The sequence below is a fragment of the Ornithorhynchus anatinus genome, chromosome 2 (genome assembly GCF_004115215.2).
Source record: "Ornithorhynchus anatinus isolate Pmale09 chromosome 2, mOrnAna1.pri.v4, whole genome shotgun sequence".
Taxonomy (NCBI): domain Eukaryota; kingdom Metazoa; phylum Chordata; class Mammalia; order Monotremata; family Ornithorhynchidae; genus Ornithorhynchus; species Ornithorhynchus anatinus.
The window spans coordinates 38469117-38490865 of NC_041729.1; the positions used below are offsets into that span (position 1 = coordinate 38469117).

Genomic DNA, 21749 nt, shown 5'->3' on the forward strand with positions numbered 1-21749 from the left:
ACCTACAGGATTTAGTGACAGATCGAATATGAGTGTGGAATGAGAGAGATGAGGACAACACAAGGGTATAGGCTTGTGAGGTAAGGAAGATAGCGATGTTGTCTTCTGTGATGGGAAACAAGGGGAGGACAGATTTTTGGGTGAGAAGGTAAGGAGTTCAATTTTGGACATGCTTAAATTGAGGTGCCAGCAGGACATCCAAGTAGATATGTCTTGAAGGCAGGAGGAAATGTAGATTGCAGGGAAGTAGAGAAGTCAGAGCTGGGGATTTAGATTTAGGAATCATCCATGTAGAGATAGTAACTGAAGACATGGGAAGAACGAATTCTCCAAGGGAGTGGGTGTAGAGGGAGAATAGAAGGGGACCTAGAACTGAGCCTTGATGGACTCCTCTTGTCAGAGAGTGGTAGGCAGAGGTGCCAGCAAAAGAAACTGCATAGGAGTGGTCGGAGAGCAAAGAGGAGAACCAAGAGAGAAGGGTGTCAGTCAATTCAAGGGGTGGATAAAGTTTCAAGGAGAAAGGTGTGGTCTACAGTGTCAAAGGTGGCTGAGACTAACCCAATTTGCTTGTATCCATCCCGATGCTTAGTACAGTGCCAGTGTCCCATAGCAATTATTATAAATTATAAATTTATAAATAAATTATAAATATTATTATTTAGGGTAAACAAGCATTAATATAGAATTCTTGGTTTGGGCCCACAGCATTGTAGTTTAAGACAAAGAATGATAATAATCCCACCAGAGAAAAGTAAAAACTAACCATAAATGCTAGTTACCCAAGGAAACTGCAGATTATTTACAAAGTCAGGAGAAGGGAAACCATCCAGAAAAAAAAAAAATTCATGGTACACTTAAAAATACCAAATGTGCTGGCTATCAGACACCATAACATATTCCAAAATATTGATGGCAGTGGAAATAGTAGCAATTCATCCTTCAAATGTGCTAAGCTTTGCAAAATTGGCATGCAATCACTTTTAATATGTACTTTTCAAAAAAAGGTACAGGATATAGAAATTTTAGATTTGAATATTGATACTAAATGAGTTACTATCTAAATCCACACTCCAATTGTTCTGAAACCATCCACCAAAATAGTACATTTAGTTGACTACACTAAGCATATTTCTCTTTTTCCCTAAATTCCAGGTTGAATTAGAGTGGTGAAAGCAATGGACAGAAACCAGTGACAAGAGTTTTCTTTACTCTCAAGTCTCTTTCACTTATAAGTTTTCCCCTTTTAATGGCTAAATGGGCAGGACAACCAGATAGGAGTTCATCCACTGAACGAACTCCATAGATTCAGAGCAACAAACATCTATCACAGAGTATAAATGATCTAAAGAGGAAGAGAATTTAGGGGAACCAGGCTGAACATCCAAGTACTCACTGTCTTCATGAGTCCATATGAGCTGAGGCGGGCTCTGAGGGCCATCCCCTGGTGTCGTGAAACACACAACTGAGGTCAAGTAAGCGGTGAATTTCTTCAGGTTAGTAATATACCCGTTGTGAACTCCATGAAAGTCTGGAGCAATGGTGACCACAATGATAGCTTCAGGAACACTGACTGGCCAGGCCATGAGCTGGCATGGAAAAAGAAGTTGAAAAATAGAAAAGAATATATTATTTCATTTCTCACAACGTGGTTAGGAACTGTGAAGGCTTCATACTTTCAGCAAAAGCAGATAATAGAGAACACCAGACAAGTGCACTTTGCCACCCCATTTAAAAACAAGGTACAGTGCACACAATCTGAAAGGCCACTAGAATTGTCAACTTTTCTCTAAGTCATTCTTGTAAATGCAATAGTTCATTCCATATAATTAGCACCTTTGAAGCCACTCTTCAAATTGCAAATGTGCTTCTTCATGGATTTTCTTTTGGGTAGCTTGTCAAACTACAGTCTTAATCTCCATTTTAAAGATGAGGGAATTGAGGCACAGTGAAGTGACTTGCCCAAGGTCACACAGCAGACTGATGGGGAAGTTGGGATTAGAACCTAGGTCCTTCTGACTCCCAGGCCTTTGTTCTATCCATTAGACCACACTGCTTCGAGGGGAACTTGAACTACAGATTACCTTGTATCCCTGGTTGATGCCATTGATGAACTGCTGTGGAGGGGGGTTCCAGAGAAACCGTATAGTGGTGGAGTTCAGCGCTTCAGTTTGCACATTCTGGGGTGGAGCCGTAGGGACTGTTCAGGACCAGCCATTGCAATCAGAAAGTCAGTGGTTGAAGGCACAAGGCAGAGGAAAAATGAAATAAAAACCCTTAGCTGCCATTCATGATTCATAGGAAATTACAGTCCTGAGAAATGAGATGTGTGATTTATGTTCCTGGAACTCAAAAGTGACATTAAAAAGATAGGTAATTGGGTTATTTCTCATTCTCTGTTGGAGAGTCCTTTTCTGTTGGAGGAAAAGTGGACAAGTTATTTGTTACTCATTATTCCACATATTAGTTTTTACTCAAGACAGATTCTCAATGAATGGCAAATGAATGCATTGCTATTAATTATCTGGGATTTTAAGACAATTCAAGATTTCATTAAAGGAACTCCAGTGGATTAGGGCATTTTAGAAGCTAAAATACTATGCACTTAAAAACTACAAATGTGTATATCGTCACCTTCTCACACAAGTCATTTAATGAATTAATATTTCCATAATCTTCCTGAAAGTATGATGCTTACTATGCTACCTCCTGAAGCTCAGCCCGCTTGCTTCCACTGCCTATGGAGGAAAGGGAGGGGAGTGGGTTTACTGAGCTTCACCCTTCGGGGGACCACCCTGGAATCCACCATCCACTCTGGGAGTGACGTGGTGGAATTTAGCCTGTTAATAGTCTTTTAAGGTTACTATATGTTTTTAAAGCTTATAGGGCTTTGTTACTATATGTTTTTAAAGCTGTAAAAATCAATTTTCACTGGAAAATTCTCTCCCCACTACACTGAGTTTAGTCTTGGTCTTAAATTTGACAGAGTCTAGATCCTTCTGGTAGAGACAAATTCTTCTTTCATGCAGTATTGAACACACTTACAGGACACAAAATAACAACTATAATAACAACGATTAATAAAAAAAGGTATAACCACAACAGTATGAGTAACAGATAGTGATGTGTATTTCGGGGGAAAGCACATGATTTAAAGTACTGTGTGTGTGCGCGCACAAACTTACCACCCTTTCTTTATACATTACACATGCAGGCTGAGCGGATACTGCTCAGTTTGTTTCTGTCTGTGGCTTTGTTTTTCACTTCACAGGCCCAAAGATGCTTTGATGTTGTTCTCAACAATTCTGCTATTTCTAACTTGCAGCAAAGACACTGCTTGAGTTCCACATCATATTCTTAATGCACATTTCAATGGCAAATTTGCAAGATTGGCTTTGCTGAGCAATAGCCTGAGAGGTGAACCCCAGGGAATGATGGACAGCATCAAGTGGTCCCTATAGGTGCCACATTTGACTTTCTTGTCTTTGACAGTTGGAGGCATATTTCAAAATCTGAGGCATTTCCAAGTTTGCCCGTATGCTTGTGAAAGAAGCAAGAAGGTACCAGTGCAGCTTCAAAAGTTTGGTGGGTATGTCATCCAAGCTGGGGGCCTCACTAAATATTACAACACACACTTTGTTTGTTGACAGAACAGGGGGAAACTAACTCTAACCCAAAGTTCTTCTATTCTGTATTTACACAGATCCTTTCTAATGAGATCAATGGTCGAAAAGTCAATAGGTTCCTTGAAACTTTCCTATGAAAATGTGTTGATTAAAAATCCTATTTTTATTACTTTAATCACCTGACTTTTCCTAACAAAATCAAATATGGAAATAAAAAGATATAAGGAAATACAAACAACAATCAAAATGACATTCTTAATGTAAATATTTACAATTTATATTTTTCTGTTAAGAATAAGCAACTAGAAGAATACATTCACTTTTGAAGACAAATCTCTCCATGCTAACAGAGACTTAGATGAGGGGTATTTTGTAAAAGAGGAGCTTTTCCTCTAGCTTGATATTCCTGCTCCATTATTACATATATATTGTATATATGTCATTCTTGCACCTGATTTTAATCTACAGTGGCCACTGTGATTTGGGTTTCAATGAGGCTTCAGAGTAAAGGAGGGCATTGGAAGCTACTTAGCTAATGTGAATTTTACTAGGATGAAGAAGAAGCACTCATTGTGAGAAATTTTCTTTCCTTCATCTTCCAAAGCCTTGAATTAATCTGGGTTTTTTACTACACTAGGTACTTGTATCAAAATTTGGATAATTTTAAGTCGTATTTGTACTGAAACACCATGGTTTGAGTTCTATGGTATGACGTCTTCTTATCCTTCAAACTATATTTACACTGAATAACACTACCTTAAATTGAAATAGTGCTTTCACATAATAGCTTCAATTTTATCTTTAATGAAATAGCAATAATAATTATTATTACTAATTTTATTGTGATAATTGTTCAGCACTTATGTGCTAAACACTGTTAAGCACTGAGATACAGGATATAAGCAAATCAGATACAGTCTCTGTTTCATATGGGGCTCACAGTCTAAGGAAAGGAACTGGTATTTTATCTCCATTTTATACTGCTGTTGGGTAGGGAGAGGCAGCCATTATTATTTCATTCATTCAATTGTATTTATTGAGGAGAGCACTGCTAATTCACATTAGCTAAGTAGCTTCCAATGCCCTCCTTTACTATGAAGCCTCACTGAAACCCAAACCACGTTGGCCATTGTAAATTAAAATCAGGTGCAAGAATGAGATATGTAAAATATATATGTAATAATGGAGCAGGGATATGAAGCTAGAGGAAAAACTCCTCTTTTACCATGTGCAGAGCACTGTACTAAATGCTTGGAAAGTATAATTCAAACATATTTCTCTATTTCAGATGAGCTAACTAGCAGTAGATTTAATGTGAGAACTGAAAGTCAGTGACAAGTCTAAGTCACAAGTCCAAAGTCATTTTCTTGCCTAGTGACAGCGCTAAGAGTAGAATCCACTGTTCTGATTCCCAAATTTGTCCTAAAAATGCAGTTTCCCTAAAATGAATATAATATATTCATTCATTTTCAGACTTAGAAGGCTGAAGAGAGGAAACTCATCATTCATTTCCCCCTATTTCTTGCAGACATAGACCACTGTTTTTCACCATATTTTGTTTGGAAAAATTATCACTGAGATATTACTTTATACATTCAGCAGTTAAAAATTGTATACACTTTATTATTAATTCTCGATTGTTTTATTATCTGCATTCACGATCACAATATGGACCTACCATTCACTAGCCTATTTTGATTACATTATAAATTTACAAAACATAGTTATTTATAAAATGAACTTTTCACATATGCTTAAACTATTCTATTCATAGTTCTAATGAGAAAAAATGTTTCAGTTTGAAACCTTTGCTTTCCTACATCTTTACTTTTTCCATTGCCCTTCACTGTATTTTATTTGCCAGAGATTTTCTGCGAGGGAGGGATGGGTCTTCTTCTAAGCTAAGCATTGGGAAAGAGATGTAAACACCTCTAAGAGACTTGCACACAACCATCTCACTAAACAAACACCTGCCTGAGTCTTGGTAGGTTACTGAGGTGATAATGGGGAAGACATGTTTTACTTTGCTAAAACACACTGCACTGTAAACCTGTGAGTCTTAAATGTCCTCTCTTAATCTGAAGAACAACAATGTTGAGTTGATGTAAATCTGAGGGGATTTGCTCCCAGGGGCGGTAGGTTGTACTTGTCTTCTCTCCCTTTCCCTTTTCCTCATTTGAATATTATCAATCAATCAGTGGTATTTGTTGAGTGCTTACTGTATACAGAGCACTCTACTAAGCACTTGGGAGAGTAGCATATACTAAAGAGTTGATAGATATGATCCTTGCCCACAAGGAATTTACAGTCTTGATGGAGAGACATACATTAAAATAAATTACAGATAGGGCAAGTGGAAGACTGTAAGGATATGTACTTAAAGCTGTGGGCCTGCGAGTGGGATGAGTAACAAGTGCTGAGGGGGTTCAGATAGAGTTCTTTTTTGCCTTCTTCCTCAATTCTTTTTTCTACAATGCAAACTGCCACCAATTTTTTCAGACCTCTAATTGTACATGTAAAGAACACATGCATTATAACTACATTTACACAAAAATGCTTAGATAATACATTCCTTTGCTATTGTTGTACTCTAACAAGCACTTTCTACAGTCCCTAGCACTCAGTTGGCTCTCTCTCTCTCTCTGTCTCTCTCTCTCTCTCCATATTTACATATATTATATATATGTGTATATATGCATCGTAAGCGTTCAACATATATGGTATTTGTTTAGTGCTTATAACATGCCAGGCACTGTACTAAGCATAGGGGTAGATGCAAAAAGAATCAGACTGGACACAGTCCAAGTCCCACAAGGGGCTCTCAGTTGTAATCCCCCTTTTACAGATGAGGTAACTGAGTACAGAGCAGTTAAGTGACTTGCCCAAGGTCATAGGAGACAAGTGGCAGGGGTGGGATTAGATCCCAGATCCTTTCCAGGTCTTTGCTCTATCCATACGTGGCTTAGTGGAAAGAGCCCGGGCTTGGGAGTCAGAGGTCATGGGTTCTAATTCCGACTCCACCACTTGTCTGCTGTGTGAGCTTGGGCAAGTCACTTAACTTCTCGGTGCCTCAGTTACCTTCCTGTAAAATGGGGATTAAGACTGTGAGCACCACATGGGACAACCTGATTACCTTGAATCTACCCCAGCGCTTAGAACAGAGATTGGCACATAGTAAGTGCTGAACAAATACCATCATCATTACCATTATTATTATTAGGTCACGTGCTTTCTCACTGATTGATGTCACTGATTGATTCCTTTCAGTAGAGTCTGGAGGATTTTTGCTTCCTCCCAATATCCCAATTTCAAATATGTAACTCTCAGTGGAAATTCTGTGTCCCTTTTTAACTGCAACTAGTAGGTATATTATTACAAGTCCATTGTCCGATACTATAGAAGTGGTACTGTCACTGCCTCAAGCTATTAAAATACAGATTAGCATAATAGCTGATCAGGTTTTATCACTTCAGAGCTGAAGAAGATGAGAGCAGGAAGGCAAAAATAGGGATAGAGAGTGCAAGGGATGGGAGACTGAAGGCAGAAGGTGAAAAATGGAAAAGAGAAACGTGGAGTGAACTTTAATTCAAAGGTTTCTGTTCCTTAAAATGGCAAGTTCTTGCATAGGTCATTTAGACATGACAGCCACAATTTATTTGTTGGGATGAGTGACAAGCAACTGGCAACACAGACCAGGAGATGGTTATTTGCAGAGATAAAACCCATCTCCATATAGTTTGTCAATCACCCCGAGCGTTTTCGAAGTTCGATCCCTTGGCTGTCTAGTTACTTTCCTCCTCTCTACTGCAACTAAAACCTATAGGAGTGAAATCCATACATTGTCATTCTTATTTGTCTCCATTCTCTCATTATTTTTCTTTAAGCAAATTGGTACTTGGCCCACTTTTGCTCAGGTCAATCCCAAATCTAAGCATCAGCTGGCCTTAGTAGGGATTACACAGAGCAAAAAAAGCCAACGTTAAGGAGACACATGCCGGTAGAACCATTTCCAAATCTATATACAAACACCTGTTTGATCCTCAGCATTTCAAACCATCAGTCGTATTTATTGAGTGCCTACCATGTGCAGAGCATTGCATTTTCAGTGCTTAATACAACAGTCTGCAACCAGTAAGATGTTCAATAAATACCCCTGATTGATTCACACATTCCTCTCCTATTGCCAATCTTGGTCCAGATAAAGTGGTGCTTCTATAAATGGTGGGCAAAAGCTGTCACTAATGGGTAGGGGCTGTTCAACAGGCAAATTTCCAGGCCATTCTGGGGCACAATCAAAGACCTACTTATCCCAAGACCGACAGCTCCAAACCACAAGTCCTCAACCTCTGATTTTTCAACCTTACCATGCTGAATTGAGGCAATGAGAACAAATCTCAGGCTCTGCCAATTGCATGATGTGTGACCTTGGGCAAGTCACTTAACTTCTCTGTGCCTCCATTTCCTAAACTGTAAAATCCCTCTAATGTAGACTGTGAGCCCATGCAGGGAGGGGGACTGTGTCCAACATGATTAGTCTGTATCTACCCCAGGGCTTAGAAGAGTTTTTGATACACAGTAAACACTTAATAAATGCCATTAAGAAAAATTAGCAACAGAGTCTCCTGCTATATCTAGTTAACTCAGATTCCATTAACTTAATAAAAAGACTCTGTGAAATGTTTTTAAACCACCTTTGGATATGCCCCAAATTCCTATAGTGCAAATATGGATGCTCAGTAACCGAGGCATGGTTTTGTCCCAAAGGAGGAAAAGCTGAACTGAATTAATCTGCTATTATTAAAACTGGAAGCTAGGGTAACTCAGAGAGACCTATCTCTATCTATCTGAGTTACCCTAGCTTCCAGTTTAATGCACATGTATACATTTATAGACATCTCATTTTCAAAACTGATGTATTCAGAGATACACTTCAACATTTCCCACACCAAGCTATACCTGATTCCTTACATGGCATTACTTAAAATATGAACAGTGACAATTCACTAACGTGCTTTACTGAAACTACCATACTATGAGCCTGTTAAAATTTCATCATCTACAAAAACATTAAGGTTCCTGGTATCAGATTTTTTTCCCCCCACTTCTTAAGCAAATGGCATTCCCAAATGTAGAAGATAGTTTTGTTTCAAACATAAGCCCCATATTATTTGAGACAATGAAATGGTTACAAATAAAAACAAACTCAATGGAGCAGTCCATTTCTTCTTCAATCTCAGCTCTTTCCTACATTGCTTCAGGGAATGTTGGAAAAGTTTGAAGGACTACACCATGCTCTCAGTTCAGTTTGAAGGAGGAGTGACAATTACCCAGAATACATAATAGAATTCAGAGCCAATAAATTGCAATAAGTCTAATTTTCAAAACTCAAAATCCACCTATTTCCCACCTCAAAGATCCAAATATTTAGATTGGTACTCTTCGAATTGAGGGTGGAGCCACTAGTGGAGGGGGAATTTGGGTCAACAATCCCAGCCTAGAAGGGCCCTTGTGGGGAAGCCAAAGAGTACCTGGCAGGTCTGCCTTAACGATAACTCATATTGTCCTGATATCCAAACAGCTGAATATGCTAATCTTCACTCCAAGAGCAGGCTGTAGGAGCTCTTTTGGAGATGGGATCTGTGACTCAGAATAGAGTGCTGGGATCTGCAGGGTATCGAGAGGTTTGACAACTGGGCATCCTCATTCTCCTTTCCTGCCTTCGTTGAGCAGGAGTGGGTGGGCAGAAGCCTGCATTCCTCCACTTTTGGAAGGTCGCCGAGGTTGTGACAATTCGTTCTAGGGTGACCTTTCCTGGGCTGGTGAAGGGTCCGAGGACTAGTCTCATGCCACATCTACTCTATCCTAATCCTCTCAAACTCTCAGTCACCTCCTACTCCTGGAAACCTTGGCATTGTCCTCTCCTGTTTCTCTTCCTATCTCTTTGGCTTCTCCTTCTCAGTGCCTTTCACAGACTCCGGTTCTGACACCCATCATCTAACTGTGGGGTTTCCTCAAGGCCCAGTTCTGGGTCCCTTTCTATTCTCCACCTACACCCATTCTCTTGGAGAACTCATTCACTTCCATGCCTTCAACTACCATCTGTATATGGACAATTCCCATTCTACCTCTCCAGTCCTGACCTCTCCTCTTTTTGTCAGTCTCACATTTCCTCCTGCCTTCAAGACATCTTTACTTGGATGTCCTGCCTCTACCTCACACTTTATTCATCCAAAATCAAACTCCTTATTATCACATGCAAATCCTGTCCTCTCCCAGACTTTCCTATTACAGTAAACACCACCATTCTCCGTCTCACAAGCCAGTTACGTTGGCATGGTCCTCGACTCGTCTCTCTCATTCAACCCACATATTCCATCTGTCTCCAAATCCAGGCCATTCTACCTTCTCGATATCTCAAGCATCTACCCTTTTCTCTCCACTCAAACTGCTACCAAATTGATCCAAGCACTTACATTCCACCTTGACTACTGCAGCAGCTTCAATCAATCAGTGGCATTTATTGAGGACTTACTATGTGCAGAACACTGTACTAAATACTCAGGAGAGTGTAATACAACATTCCCTGCCCATAAGAAGCTTATAGCCTTCTCACTGATCTTTCTACCTCCTGTCTCTCCCCTTTCCAGTCCATATGCCACTTTACCGCAAGGATCATTTTCCTAGAAGGCAGCTCAATCCACGTCTCCCCTCTCCTCAAAGACCTCCAATGGCTGCCCATCTATCTCCACGTCAAACAGAAACTCCTTACCACTAGCTTTAGGCACTAAATTGGCTCTCCCCCTCCCATCTTACTTCACTGATCTCCTACCCAACCCACACAACCTTCTCACTGTACCTCTTGTCTTTCTCACTGCTTACCCCTTGCTCATATCCCCATTCTGGCTTGGAATTCTTTCCTCCTTTATATATGAAAGACTATCACTCTCCCCATCTTCAAAGCCCTACTAGGATCGCATCTCTTCCAAGAGGCCTTCCCAACTAAGTCCTCACTTTCCTGTTTTAGGCCTCCTTTCTGTGTGACCTCTGGACTAGAGCTTCTCCCCCTTAAGCGCTTTGATATTCTCCCCTCTCCCAGCCCCACAGCACTTGTGTAAATATCCATCTGTAATCTATTTTAATGACTGTCTCCCCCTCTAGACTGTAAACTCCTCGTGGGCAGGGATCATCTTATACCAATACATTTGTATTTTACTCTCCCAAAAACATAGTATAGGGCTCTGCAAACAGTAAATTCTCAATAAATACAATGTACTGATTGAGTTATGTCAGGCAGGTTTAGCTGATGATGTTACTGAATCATTTTTTACTGAATTTACCTTGAAATGTCTTTCCTCTTCCAAACTTTCTGAGCCACAGATGGTCAAGTAACTTATACTTTTCCCCACGGCCTTGCTAAAAGGAAGGGTCAAAATTTTATTGGCCAAATAGGGGATGCTCAGATCTCAGGGCTGGGGGCAACCTCAGGTAAGTCTAGGTCACAGCGAGAGACTCTTCCTTTGGGATGGAGACAACTACACCAATTTAGTGCCTTTTTGTTCTGATGATCGGCTTTGCATATTATTGAACTGTAACTCATTTATTTATATTAATGCCTGTCTTCCCCTCTAGACTATTAGCTTCACCGTGGGCAGCGAATGTGTATCATATATTGTTATAGTGTACTCTTCCAAGAGCTTACTACAGTGCTATGCACACAATAAGCACTCAAATATGATTGACAGTAAATAACATTAGTTGAGTTGAATGACTCACTAGACCATTCAGTGTTTAATTTTAGACCATTATCACTCTGCCACCTGAACTGTGGAATTGTGAAATGTACCTTCTGCGAAATGTCGTTTGTGCTGCCGACTGAGCATCGAAGGAATAGAGGTTGCAAACAGAACATTCATTTATAATCCTTATTCTAGGAAATCTTGCAGAGCACAAGTGAACATTAAAGAGCTTTTAGTAGTCTTTTATAAATGGGGATAACCAAACTTTTTAAAATATGAAGTATTTCTCTTTCATTAGAAGGTAATGGTCTGAAACTGGGATAAATCACCATAGTACAAAAATACCTGTTACAGAGAGAACAATGATAAAAACAACCCAGGAAAATAAAAACTTTGGTGTGCTCTACATGATGATTTATAGCATGATATATCTCTGGATTCCTCATAGAAAAATCAACATCTGCATCTTAATGAATGCACTTAAGAGATGGGGAGAACAAATGTGCTAATGGATGGTGGCTTATTTTAGTTTTCAACCATAACACAATCCATTTTTATATTTGAACAGTGTATATAGTGTATATAAAATTGAACACCTTCAATTTTACTTCAGAGCTCTACGATCACACTTTTTCTTTATAAGCTACAGTTACATTCCTCCATGGGTACTTTAAACCAAAACTGGGTTTGAAAACTAAAGAGTTCATTTCCATTAGCTTTCAATGACTGATCGCTTACTTCTAACTAATAATGCCTCACCCAGAGTGATAGGAAAATTCCTGAAACAAAAATTGGCACCAAGGAAGTTTCTAATTATACAGAGTAGTCAGTTATGCAAAACTCATGCCATTCTTTAGTTTTTGCAAGAAATCAAATTGATTTCAGTATTTAGAAAGAAACCCCAGGATAATTTCATATTATTTTTAATTCCATTTTGGGGAACCACAAGGCAAATCTGAAACCACACATCGAGTGCCTTGTGTCTTTGAAGTTTAGGGCACAACCTTTCTGCTCATCCCTGCAAAGTTCACTTTCCCGGAAATATATTAGAACTCGGCTGCTTTATTTGTAAGTTAATATGTCACGTTTTAAAATGCCTTTAACAGAAAAGGTCAGGGAAGCACAGAGAATAAAAACTATTAAATGGGGCAGGTTGACAAGACAATGGGGTGGACTCATGGGAAGGATTAGGAAAGGGGAAATAAGGAAAAGATATATATGAAATAATTTCTTTGGGCCTGGATATGGATATATACATGCATTGAAAATTTAGGAACTAAAATAGCTAAATCATCAACTTTAGTGGGTCTTTATCACAGCACTACAGAAAAGAAAAATTTAGTTTGGATTAAAGGGAAGTACATATTTGCTCAGTCCATAACGGTTATAAAGAAGAAGCAGGGATGTTAGACTGTATTTTGGGGGCTATATAAAAACACAACCAAACTCTCTGTGTGTGTACACATGTACATGGAAAACATACACATGTATGTTTAAAGGATTCATATTATCTCCAAACACACACCCAAAGTACTGAGCTTTTGCCTTTCACACTTAGAGCATGTTTAAGCTCTTCTGGTGTTGGGGAGGAGAGAGCTCCGGGGGATAAATGTCGAGATTATGCACCTCAGGCTTCTGCTAGCTAAGACTATCACCACCCTAAGTAAAGGCAGGCAGGATGGTGAGGGTTTTCAATTCTTAGTTACGTGACTCCCTCCCCCCCCGTCCCAAGCAAAAGCACATCTCCTCCACGAGGCCTTCTCTGACTAAGCCCTCATTTCTTCTTCTCCCACCCGCTTCTGTGTCACGCTTGCAGTTGGATTTGCGCTCTTTATTCACCCTGCCCTCAGCCCCACATCGCGTAAGTCCATATCCGTAATTTATTCATTCATACTAATGACTTGACTGTAAGCTCCTTGTTGTCAGGGAATGTGTCTACCAACTCTGTTGTACTGTACTCTCCCAACCACTTAGCTCAGTGCTCTAGACTGTAAGCTTGTTATGGGCAGGGAACATGTCTGCTAATTCTGTTGCATTGTACTCTCCCAAGCGTTTAGTACAGAGCTCTCCAAATAAGTGCTCAAATACCATGTATTGTACCCTCCCACACACTTAGTCCAGAGCTTTGCATACAGTAAGTGCACAATAAATACCACTGATTGGAGTCCCCTCTTCCCCATGGCTCTAGGCCTCACTAATGGGGAAGCTCAGGCCTTCCACCAGTATTTTAAATCTTAACATTCAAGAAATAAACGTTGGAGTGACATTTATTGTACACCATCCAGCTCCAGGGAGGGGTGAAGTTCTCTCCTCATCTGTAGTGGGCAGGAAGATGGATGGATGGAGGGAAGGAGGGAAGGAAGGAGGAATGGAGGGAGGGAGAGAGGGAGTTCCTGTCAGCATACCTCTTCCATCTCTTGGTCTACAGAGCCTCAATGATAAGGGACCTCCAGACCACAGGAACCTTAACAGAGGGCCAAATCACAAGTCTTACAATCAACAAGGTAAATTTCATCTATTGTTTTCTCCAGCCCCACAGGTTTGTCATTTTGTCATATAAGAGAAATGTAAATTAGCCAGACTTGAGTCATTGTTCACCAAGACATACTGATTTTTACCCAATATCCTGTGATCCCCTAGGTGCTTGCAAATAGGTTTGCTGATAATATGACCCAATATTTTTTTCCAGTTTTAAAGGTGTAACTGATAGATTTAGAATTGCTAGAATTACCTCCTCTCCTATTCCAGGCTTCATACAGCTAATCACTCTTTTTTATATTCCCAAAGATAAATAATAGAGACTCCATGATAATTTCAGCCAAAATTTTAAGTATTCAAAATGTAATCTTCATTTCCATTCCCAGAACATACCTTAAATACATATTTTCTCCGAGGTGTATTCTCCTTATTCTGTAACCACTTGCTTGGGTTTCCTTTTCCCCCTTTTGTTTTCCTTTATTACTTCCTTTTGAAAATTTATCCTTCCTGATCTTTTTTTTTCTAACTATTCAATATATTTTCTTCTGTTCAACATCACTTCTCTATTACCTTCCCTTCTTAAAAGGATTGATACTTTTCTCCTCACCACTTATTCTCCCATTCCCCTTTCAATGTTCGGTGCTCTTTTCCCTGTTTCCTTTCTCTCTAAGATGAAAACATTTACTGAAGGTCAGAATTAGTATTCTTGTTCCAATTTGTTCAATTGTGGTCTGGTTGAATGGGAGGTTAATGAAAACGTTACAAATGATGAACACATCATAACTGTACCTCAAGGGAAAAGACTTCATTAAGCTAAGGCCGCCCTGATTTTAACTTGCGTCTTAGTGCCATCCACTGAGCCATTTTCCATTCTTTACCCAAGATAAATATAGAAGCTGGGAAATGGGGTCAGTACTACAGGTTGGCTCTAAGAGAATTCACCATGACTGATATTGCAGTTAAAAATGAGTCTCCAGATGGATATATCCTGTCACTGGGCTACAAACCACTCCAACCAAGCCCATTTGGAGTGTAAATACACTTCTTTCAAGACTTAACTAAGTAGTCAAACCAACTGCAGCTTTTTCACCCTAGAAAAAGCACCCCAATTAACAGAACAAGCTCCATCAGAGAAGCTCCACCCTTTGGACTGCATGAAGAACTTGAAGGAAATCTACAAGGTTTATGAGAGAAAAAGGACGGCCACTCCAAAAGAAGACCTGGAAAATACCTAATCATGTGCAGGGCTCAGTGAAGAAAATTATTACCCGCTAAAATTAGTGGACAAGAAAATACGGACACTTCCCATGGGTATATAAAAAAATATTCATGTATATAAAATCCTCTGCAGAGTTCTGGCACATTACAAGTGTATGCATTTGGTTCTAACAGGAAAAAAAATAATCCAGTAAGATACTTTGTTCAAATGAGCAAAAACATCTCCACGCAGAGTTGGCATTTATCCATCAGTGAAGATGAGACAGTTGGAAAAGTCACATGAAGAAAAGGCGAAGGCACATATAGAATCGATAGTTCAATTTGTAAGGATTAGGGTCCAGATCCTATGGTGAGTAAAATGTTCCCTGAAAGAAACACATTCATCCAGATCAGGGAAATTAAATCTCCTCATGCACCATGGTATCATTAGGGAAATTACTTCAATGTAGGATAGCATTTGAGTCCCTGAAAGGGGTAATTCTCCTCTCCGGGTAAAATTCTTTTTCCTGGGGAGTCTTTTCCCTTTCTGTAATCATGTCAGCCAAAGGTGAGAGTGTCTTGGAGAGAGAGATTTTCCATCAAATCGCTACAAAGGATCAGCCAAACGCTCGATGCCTACCTAACAGCACCAGTTTCCAGAGGCAGGGAAATAACACAAAAAATTAGAAATGTTCACTGCACTAGTTTCTATTTCCATCTGTGAAAAGAATGCTGGTATTCACCTTTCTGCCCGATTACCAGGAATGATTTCAGGCTTGGCTCTCTTGTGTCACTAGACTTCCTATGCCTGTGCTGGTTCGGCACTTCAGGGGAATTCCGAGAGTACAGACAGCTTACTGGTGGGGTGAAGGAGGAGCCCTGACCTCCAGAAACTTTGAGTATTAATTACCAGAAGCCACAAATCCCAGTTTATGGATCCTTCCTCCAAGAAACCACCTACCTTTATCATTTACTACGACAGCCCCTTTGCCAAGGGTTCTGCCCCTTGGGTCTTTCCCAATTTCATTTTGGCTTACAACTGACTTTCCCAAGAATTGAGCCGATCATGGTCATTCTGCTCCTCTACAGTCTGTAGTGACTCTCTGATGCCACTTGAATCAAAATCAAACTCTGGCTAAGTGCTTCCAGGCTTTCCACTGACTGGCTCCTACCTAACTGCCCACCCCAGCTCTTACATCCTGCTCTGCCCAAGCCCAATCATTTCCCTAGGCCCCTCACATCACTCTCTTGCCTTTCAGCCAAAGGAGAGTCATCGCCCCTACCTTGATGATCCTTCTTCAAAGCACTACTAAACACTTCCTCAATGTCTTCCCAGATTAGTCTTCCTTTAATCAGGTTAAGACCACCCACTCCACCTAGCCCTGCCCTTGGGAAATCTGGCATAAAATCTTTTCATTTTGCTAGCACTTTTATATTTTATTAAGTTGAATATAGGTGTTTCTGTATTTGACCACTTCTTATACTGAAGGATGTAAGTCTTATTCTTCCTAAAAGATTGTATGCTCCTTGAGGGCAGGCAGGGTGTATATCTTCCCAAGTGCTTAGTATAGTGCTCTGCACAGAGAAGGCACTCAATCAGTGCTACTAATTGATTTTTTATGGTGCTTCGCAGAGACCAGTGGAGTGCCATACACAAAACAATAAAAATCATCAATAGTGACTTGCCATGCTGCAGTGAAGAAGCGTGGCTTAATGGAAAGAGCCCGGGCTTGAGAGTCAGAGGTCATGGGTTCTAATCCTGGTTCTGCCATTTGTCAGCTGTTTGACCTTAGGCTAGTCACTTCACTTCTCTGGGCCTCAGTTACTTCATCTGTAAAATGGGGATGAAGACAGTGCGCCTCACATGGGACAACCTAATTCCCTTGTATCTACTCCAGTGCTTAGAAGAGTGCTTGGCACATAGTAAGTGCTTAACAAATAGCAACATTATTGCTGTTATTATTATCATTATTACTAGTTATTATGTTCCCTTTAATAAGGTTCAAAATAAAGCCGCCGACGGTTGCTGGATCTGTCATGTCTGCTGAGAACCTTACTCACAATATAGACATATAATATGTGCTGGCCCAAGATTTTTATGGATAAAAGTTATTAAAATCTGAAGACAAATGTCTAACATTAAAGCTGTTTGGTTTCTAAACCTCATTCGTGCAGATCAGATTTGGGTCTTGGATTATTTAAAAATAAAATGGCTTGAGCTATTTTTAAGCGAGATCAATCAATGATATTTAGTGAGCAGAGCATTGTGCTGAGTGCTCGGGAGAGTACCATATAATAGAGTTGGAAGACACGGTCCCTTCCCACAATGAGTATACAGTCTAGAGAAATGTCAAAATTAACAGTAATAGGAAAGGTGTTCCCAGCTCTAGTGTCAGAATTATGTTAGCAAATAATTCAGTAGGCTTATTGGGCATCCTCACGAATAATCAATAACTGTTCCATGTTTTATTAAGCAAATTATTTTTTGATTTATAAATAAATGTGTCCCCCTTTTCATGCTCTGTTTTTCTGCTTGCTCCTCCAAGCACTTCCTGCATCTTTCCTGAAGATGGAGTTTCCCATTGGGAATAAAGAATGATCTTCAACCCGGAAACTTCAGGACCCAAAACCTGCTCAGAGGAACGGGTTATAGGGTTATAGGGTTAAACCCCATTTCCCTCTGCTTCTCCCTCTCTCCCTTCCCATCCCCTCAGCACTGTACTCGTCTGCTCAATTGTATATATTTTCATTACCCTATTTATTTTGTTAATGAAATGTGCATCACCTTGATTCTATTTATTTGCTATTGTTTTAGTGAGATGTTCATCCCCTTGATTCTATTTATTGCCATTGTTCTTGTCTGTCCGTCTCCCCCGATTAGACTGTAAGCCCGTCAAAGGGCAGGGACTGTCTCTATCTGTTATCGATTTGTACATTCCAAGCGCTTAGTAAAGTGCTCTGCACATAGTAAGTGCTCAATAAATACTATTGAATGAATGAATGAATGAATGACTACGGGCTTAGGCAGCTTCATTCGCATCCTCTCGTCTCTGTCAGTCGTGCTCGGATACGGAGTGCAACAAGCAAACTGGTGGGCGGGGACCCAGGGAATTGCTAGGTGCATGTGTGGTCTTCACTCATAGAAACCTACAAGCAGAATTGGAACTAGAACCCAAGGTTTTCAATAATGACCATAATGATGATGATGGTACTTGTTAAGCGCTTACTATGTGACAGACACTGTACTAATTGCCGGGGTGGATACAGGTGAATCGAGTTAGACATAGTCCCTTTCCCATGTGGGGCTCACAATCTCAATTCCCATTTGACAGATGAGGTAACTGAGGTACAGAGAAGTGAAGTAATAATAATGATGAAACCTATTAAGCACTTACTATGTGCCAGGCACTGTACTAAGCGCTGGGGTGGATACAAACAAATCGGGTTGGACACAGTCCCTGCCCCACATGGGGCTCACAGTCTCAAACTCCATTCTACAGATGAGGTGACTGAGGCACCAAGAAGCAACTGACTAGCCCAAGGTCAAACAGCATTATTGCTATTGTTTTTGCCTGTCCGTCTCTCCCGATTAGACTGTGAGCCCGTCAAAGGGCAGGGACTGTCTCTATCTGTTACCGATTTGTACATTCCAAGCGCTTAGTACAGTGCTCTGCACATAGTAAGTGCTCAATAAATACTATTGAATGAACAAGTGGTGGAGCGGGGATTAGATCCCATGACCTCCTGACTCTAAAGCCCGTATTCTATCCACCACACTATGCTGCTTGTCTGTGCCTTGCTGCTCTGATTTCCAGAGCAATACTCGTTCCACTGGATGATGATGATGATGATGGCAATTGTTAAGCGCTTACTATGTGCAAAGCACTGTTCTAAGCACTGGAGGAGTATAAGGTAATCAGGTTGTCCTATGTGGGGCTCAGAGTCTTAATCCCTATTTTACAGATGAGGTAACTGAGGCACAGAGAATTGAAATGACTTGCCCAAAGTCACACAGCTGACAACTGGTGGAGCCAGGATTAGAACCCATGACCTTGGACTCCCAAGCCCGGGCTCTTTCCACTGAGCCACGCTGCTTCTCTGATCAACAACTGGGCTCTGTCACTAGGACTTTCTATCTTAAAGGAAGAATTACAATACAACAGTATTTGGCCCAATACACATAGCACTTGAATACGTATTTGGGAAAAATACAGGTTAAAAAAACATCCCCAAGTGCAAAAGCATAGATATTAATTCAGGATACTACCTAGACAAAATCTCAAAAGCTGAGATACCAATGCCAATACCTTGCCATACAGAAATAGAAACAGACCTCTGATAGGCACAGATCCCTTACTCCTTTGATTTACTAAAGACCATTTTATAGTTATAGCTTTTCTAACTTTTTTATTTATTTCTAGAAAGAGAGAGTTACATAAAGCAAAATGGTCTAGCTTTCCCCCAATTTGCAATGAATAATTAAAGATTTCTTAAAGATGAATAGGTCCTATTGGATTGTCCTGGATTCTAAATGCTTTTGTTAGTCAAAATGAATATACAGCCTATTGCCTTTAATTTATGAGAGTATTCATAGGTTTATAAATGACAACAGGCAAACATCAATAAAGGATGATAATAGCTGCAAACAGCATAAAACAAAGATCATAAGTCTAAAGCAGTGGCGGGCAGTGGGTTTTAAAGTGTCATGTGACAAAAATAGCTTCGTGCCTCAAATGTCAGAAACAACAAATACTGTCTCCATCAGCTATTTCCTGCTTCCCTATTTCGCCCGCTACTAGGTGTCCTGCCGACGTCTCAAGTGTAACATGTCCAAAACAGAACTTCCTATCTTTCCATCCAAACCCTATCCTCCTCCTGACTTTCCCATCACTGTAGACAGCCGCACCATCCTTCCCGTCTCACAGGCCCACATCCTAGGCGTTAGTCTCGACTCATTTCTCCCATTCAACCCAAGGATTTAATCTACCGCTAAATCCTGTCACTGCAGCCTCCACAACGTCGCTAAACAACATCCGCAACAGCCTCCACAACATCGGAAGCAGGAGGCTCAGTGGAAAGAGCCCGGGCTTGGGAGTCAGAGGTCATGGGTTCGAATCCCGACTCTGCCACTTGGCAGCTGTGTGACTGTGGGCAAGTCACTTCACTTTTCTGTGCCTCAGTTACCTCCTCTGTAAAATGGGGATGAAGACTGGGACCCTCACATGGAACAACCCTGTATCTACCCCAGCGCTTAGAACAGTGCTCTGCACATAGTAAGCACTTAACAAATATCAACATTATTATTATTATTATTAAAATCCACCCTTTCTCTCCATCAAACCGCTACCATGTTTATCTTACCCCACCTTGATTACTGGGTCAGCCTTCTTGCTAACCTCCCTGCCTCCTGTCTGTCCCCACTCCAGTCCATACCTCATCCTGCTGCCTGGATCATTTTTCTACAAAAACTTCCAGTCCATGTTTCCCCACTCCTCAAGAACCTCCAGTGGTTGCCCATCCAGCGTGGCTCAGTGGAAAGAGCACGGGCTTTGGAGTCAGAGGGCATGGGTTCGAATCCCGGCTCTGCCACTTGTCAGCTGTGTGACTGTGGGCAAGTCACTTAATTTCTCTGTGCCTCAGTTACCTCATCTGTAAGCCTGTGAGCCCCACGTGGGACAATCTGATTCCCCTGTGTCTACCCCAGCGCTTAGAACAGTGCTCTGCACATAGTAAGCGCTTAACAAATACCAACATTATTATTATTATTATTATTATCCATCTCCACATCAAACAGAAACTCCTTACCATCAGCTTTAAAGCAATCAATCACTTTGCCCCCTCCTCCTACCTTACCTCCCCGATTTCCTCCTTCACCCCAGCCCATATACTTTGCTCCTGTGTTTCCAACATATTAACCATCTCTCGATTTCATCTATCTCACTGCCGACCTCTCACCCACATCCTTCCTCTGGCTGGGAACTCCCTCCCTCTTCATATCCTTTAGACGATCACTCTCCCCACCTCGAAAACCTTACTGAAGGCACATCTCCTCCAAGATGCCTTCCCCATTGAAGCCCTTATTTCCTCTTCTCCCGCTCCCTTCTGCGTTTCCCTTGCACTTGGATTTGCACCCTTTCTTCACCCCTCCTTCAGCCCCAAAGCACTTCTGAACTGACCCATAATTTATTTATTTATATTGAGGTCTGTCTCCCCATTTAGACTGAGAGTTTGCTATGGGCAGGGAATGTGTCTACCGACTCCTTTATACTTTACTCGCTCAAGTGCTTAGAACTGTGTTCTGCACACAGTAGCTCTCAATAAATACAATTAACTAGGACATCAGCAACAGTCACCATTTGGATAGTCAATCTGAGGACAGGGATCATTTATACTACTATTATTGTTAATAGTGATACTTATTATTATTATTATCATGGTACTTGTTAAGTGCTTACTTTATGCCAAGCACTGTTCTAAGCACTGGGTTAGATACAAGTTAATCAGGTTGAAAACAGTCCCCATCCCACATGGGGCTCACGCTCTTAATCCCCATTTGACAGATGCAGGAAGTGAGGCCCAGAGAAGTTAAGTGACTCACCCAAGGTCACACAGTATTCATTCATTCATTTAATCATATTCATTGAGCGCTTACTATGTGCGGAGCATTGTATTAAGTGCTTGGACTGTACAATTCGGCAACAGATAGAGACAATCC

At 40.7% G+C, this 21749-nt stretch overlaps 1 protein-coding gene across 3 annotated transcripts in view; it reads right to left on the reverse strand.

Annotated features, from left to right (window-relative positions):
• SDK1 (sidekick cell adhesion molecule 1) overlaps positions 1-21749 on the reverse strand; it is a 739495-nt gene that overhangs the window by 177344 nt on the left and 540402 nt on the right. For all 3 annotated transcript variants that reach the window (XM_029057499.2, XM_029057498.2, XM_029057500.2), the window contains 2 exons: positions 2082-2197; positions 1394-1586 (listed from right to left, as the gene is read on the reverse strand). In XM_029057499.2, the coding sequence (XP_028913332.1) occupies positions 1394-1586; positions 2082-2197 (309 nt within the window). The remainder of the gene's footprint in view (positions 1-1393; positions 1587-2081; positions 2198-21749) is intronic.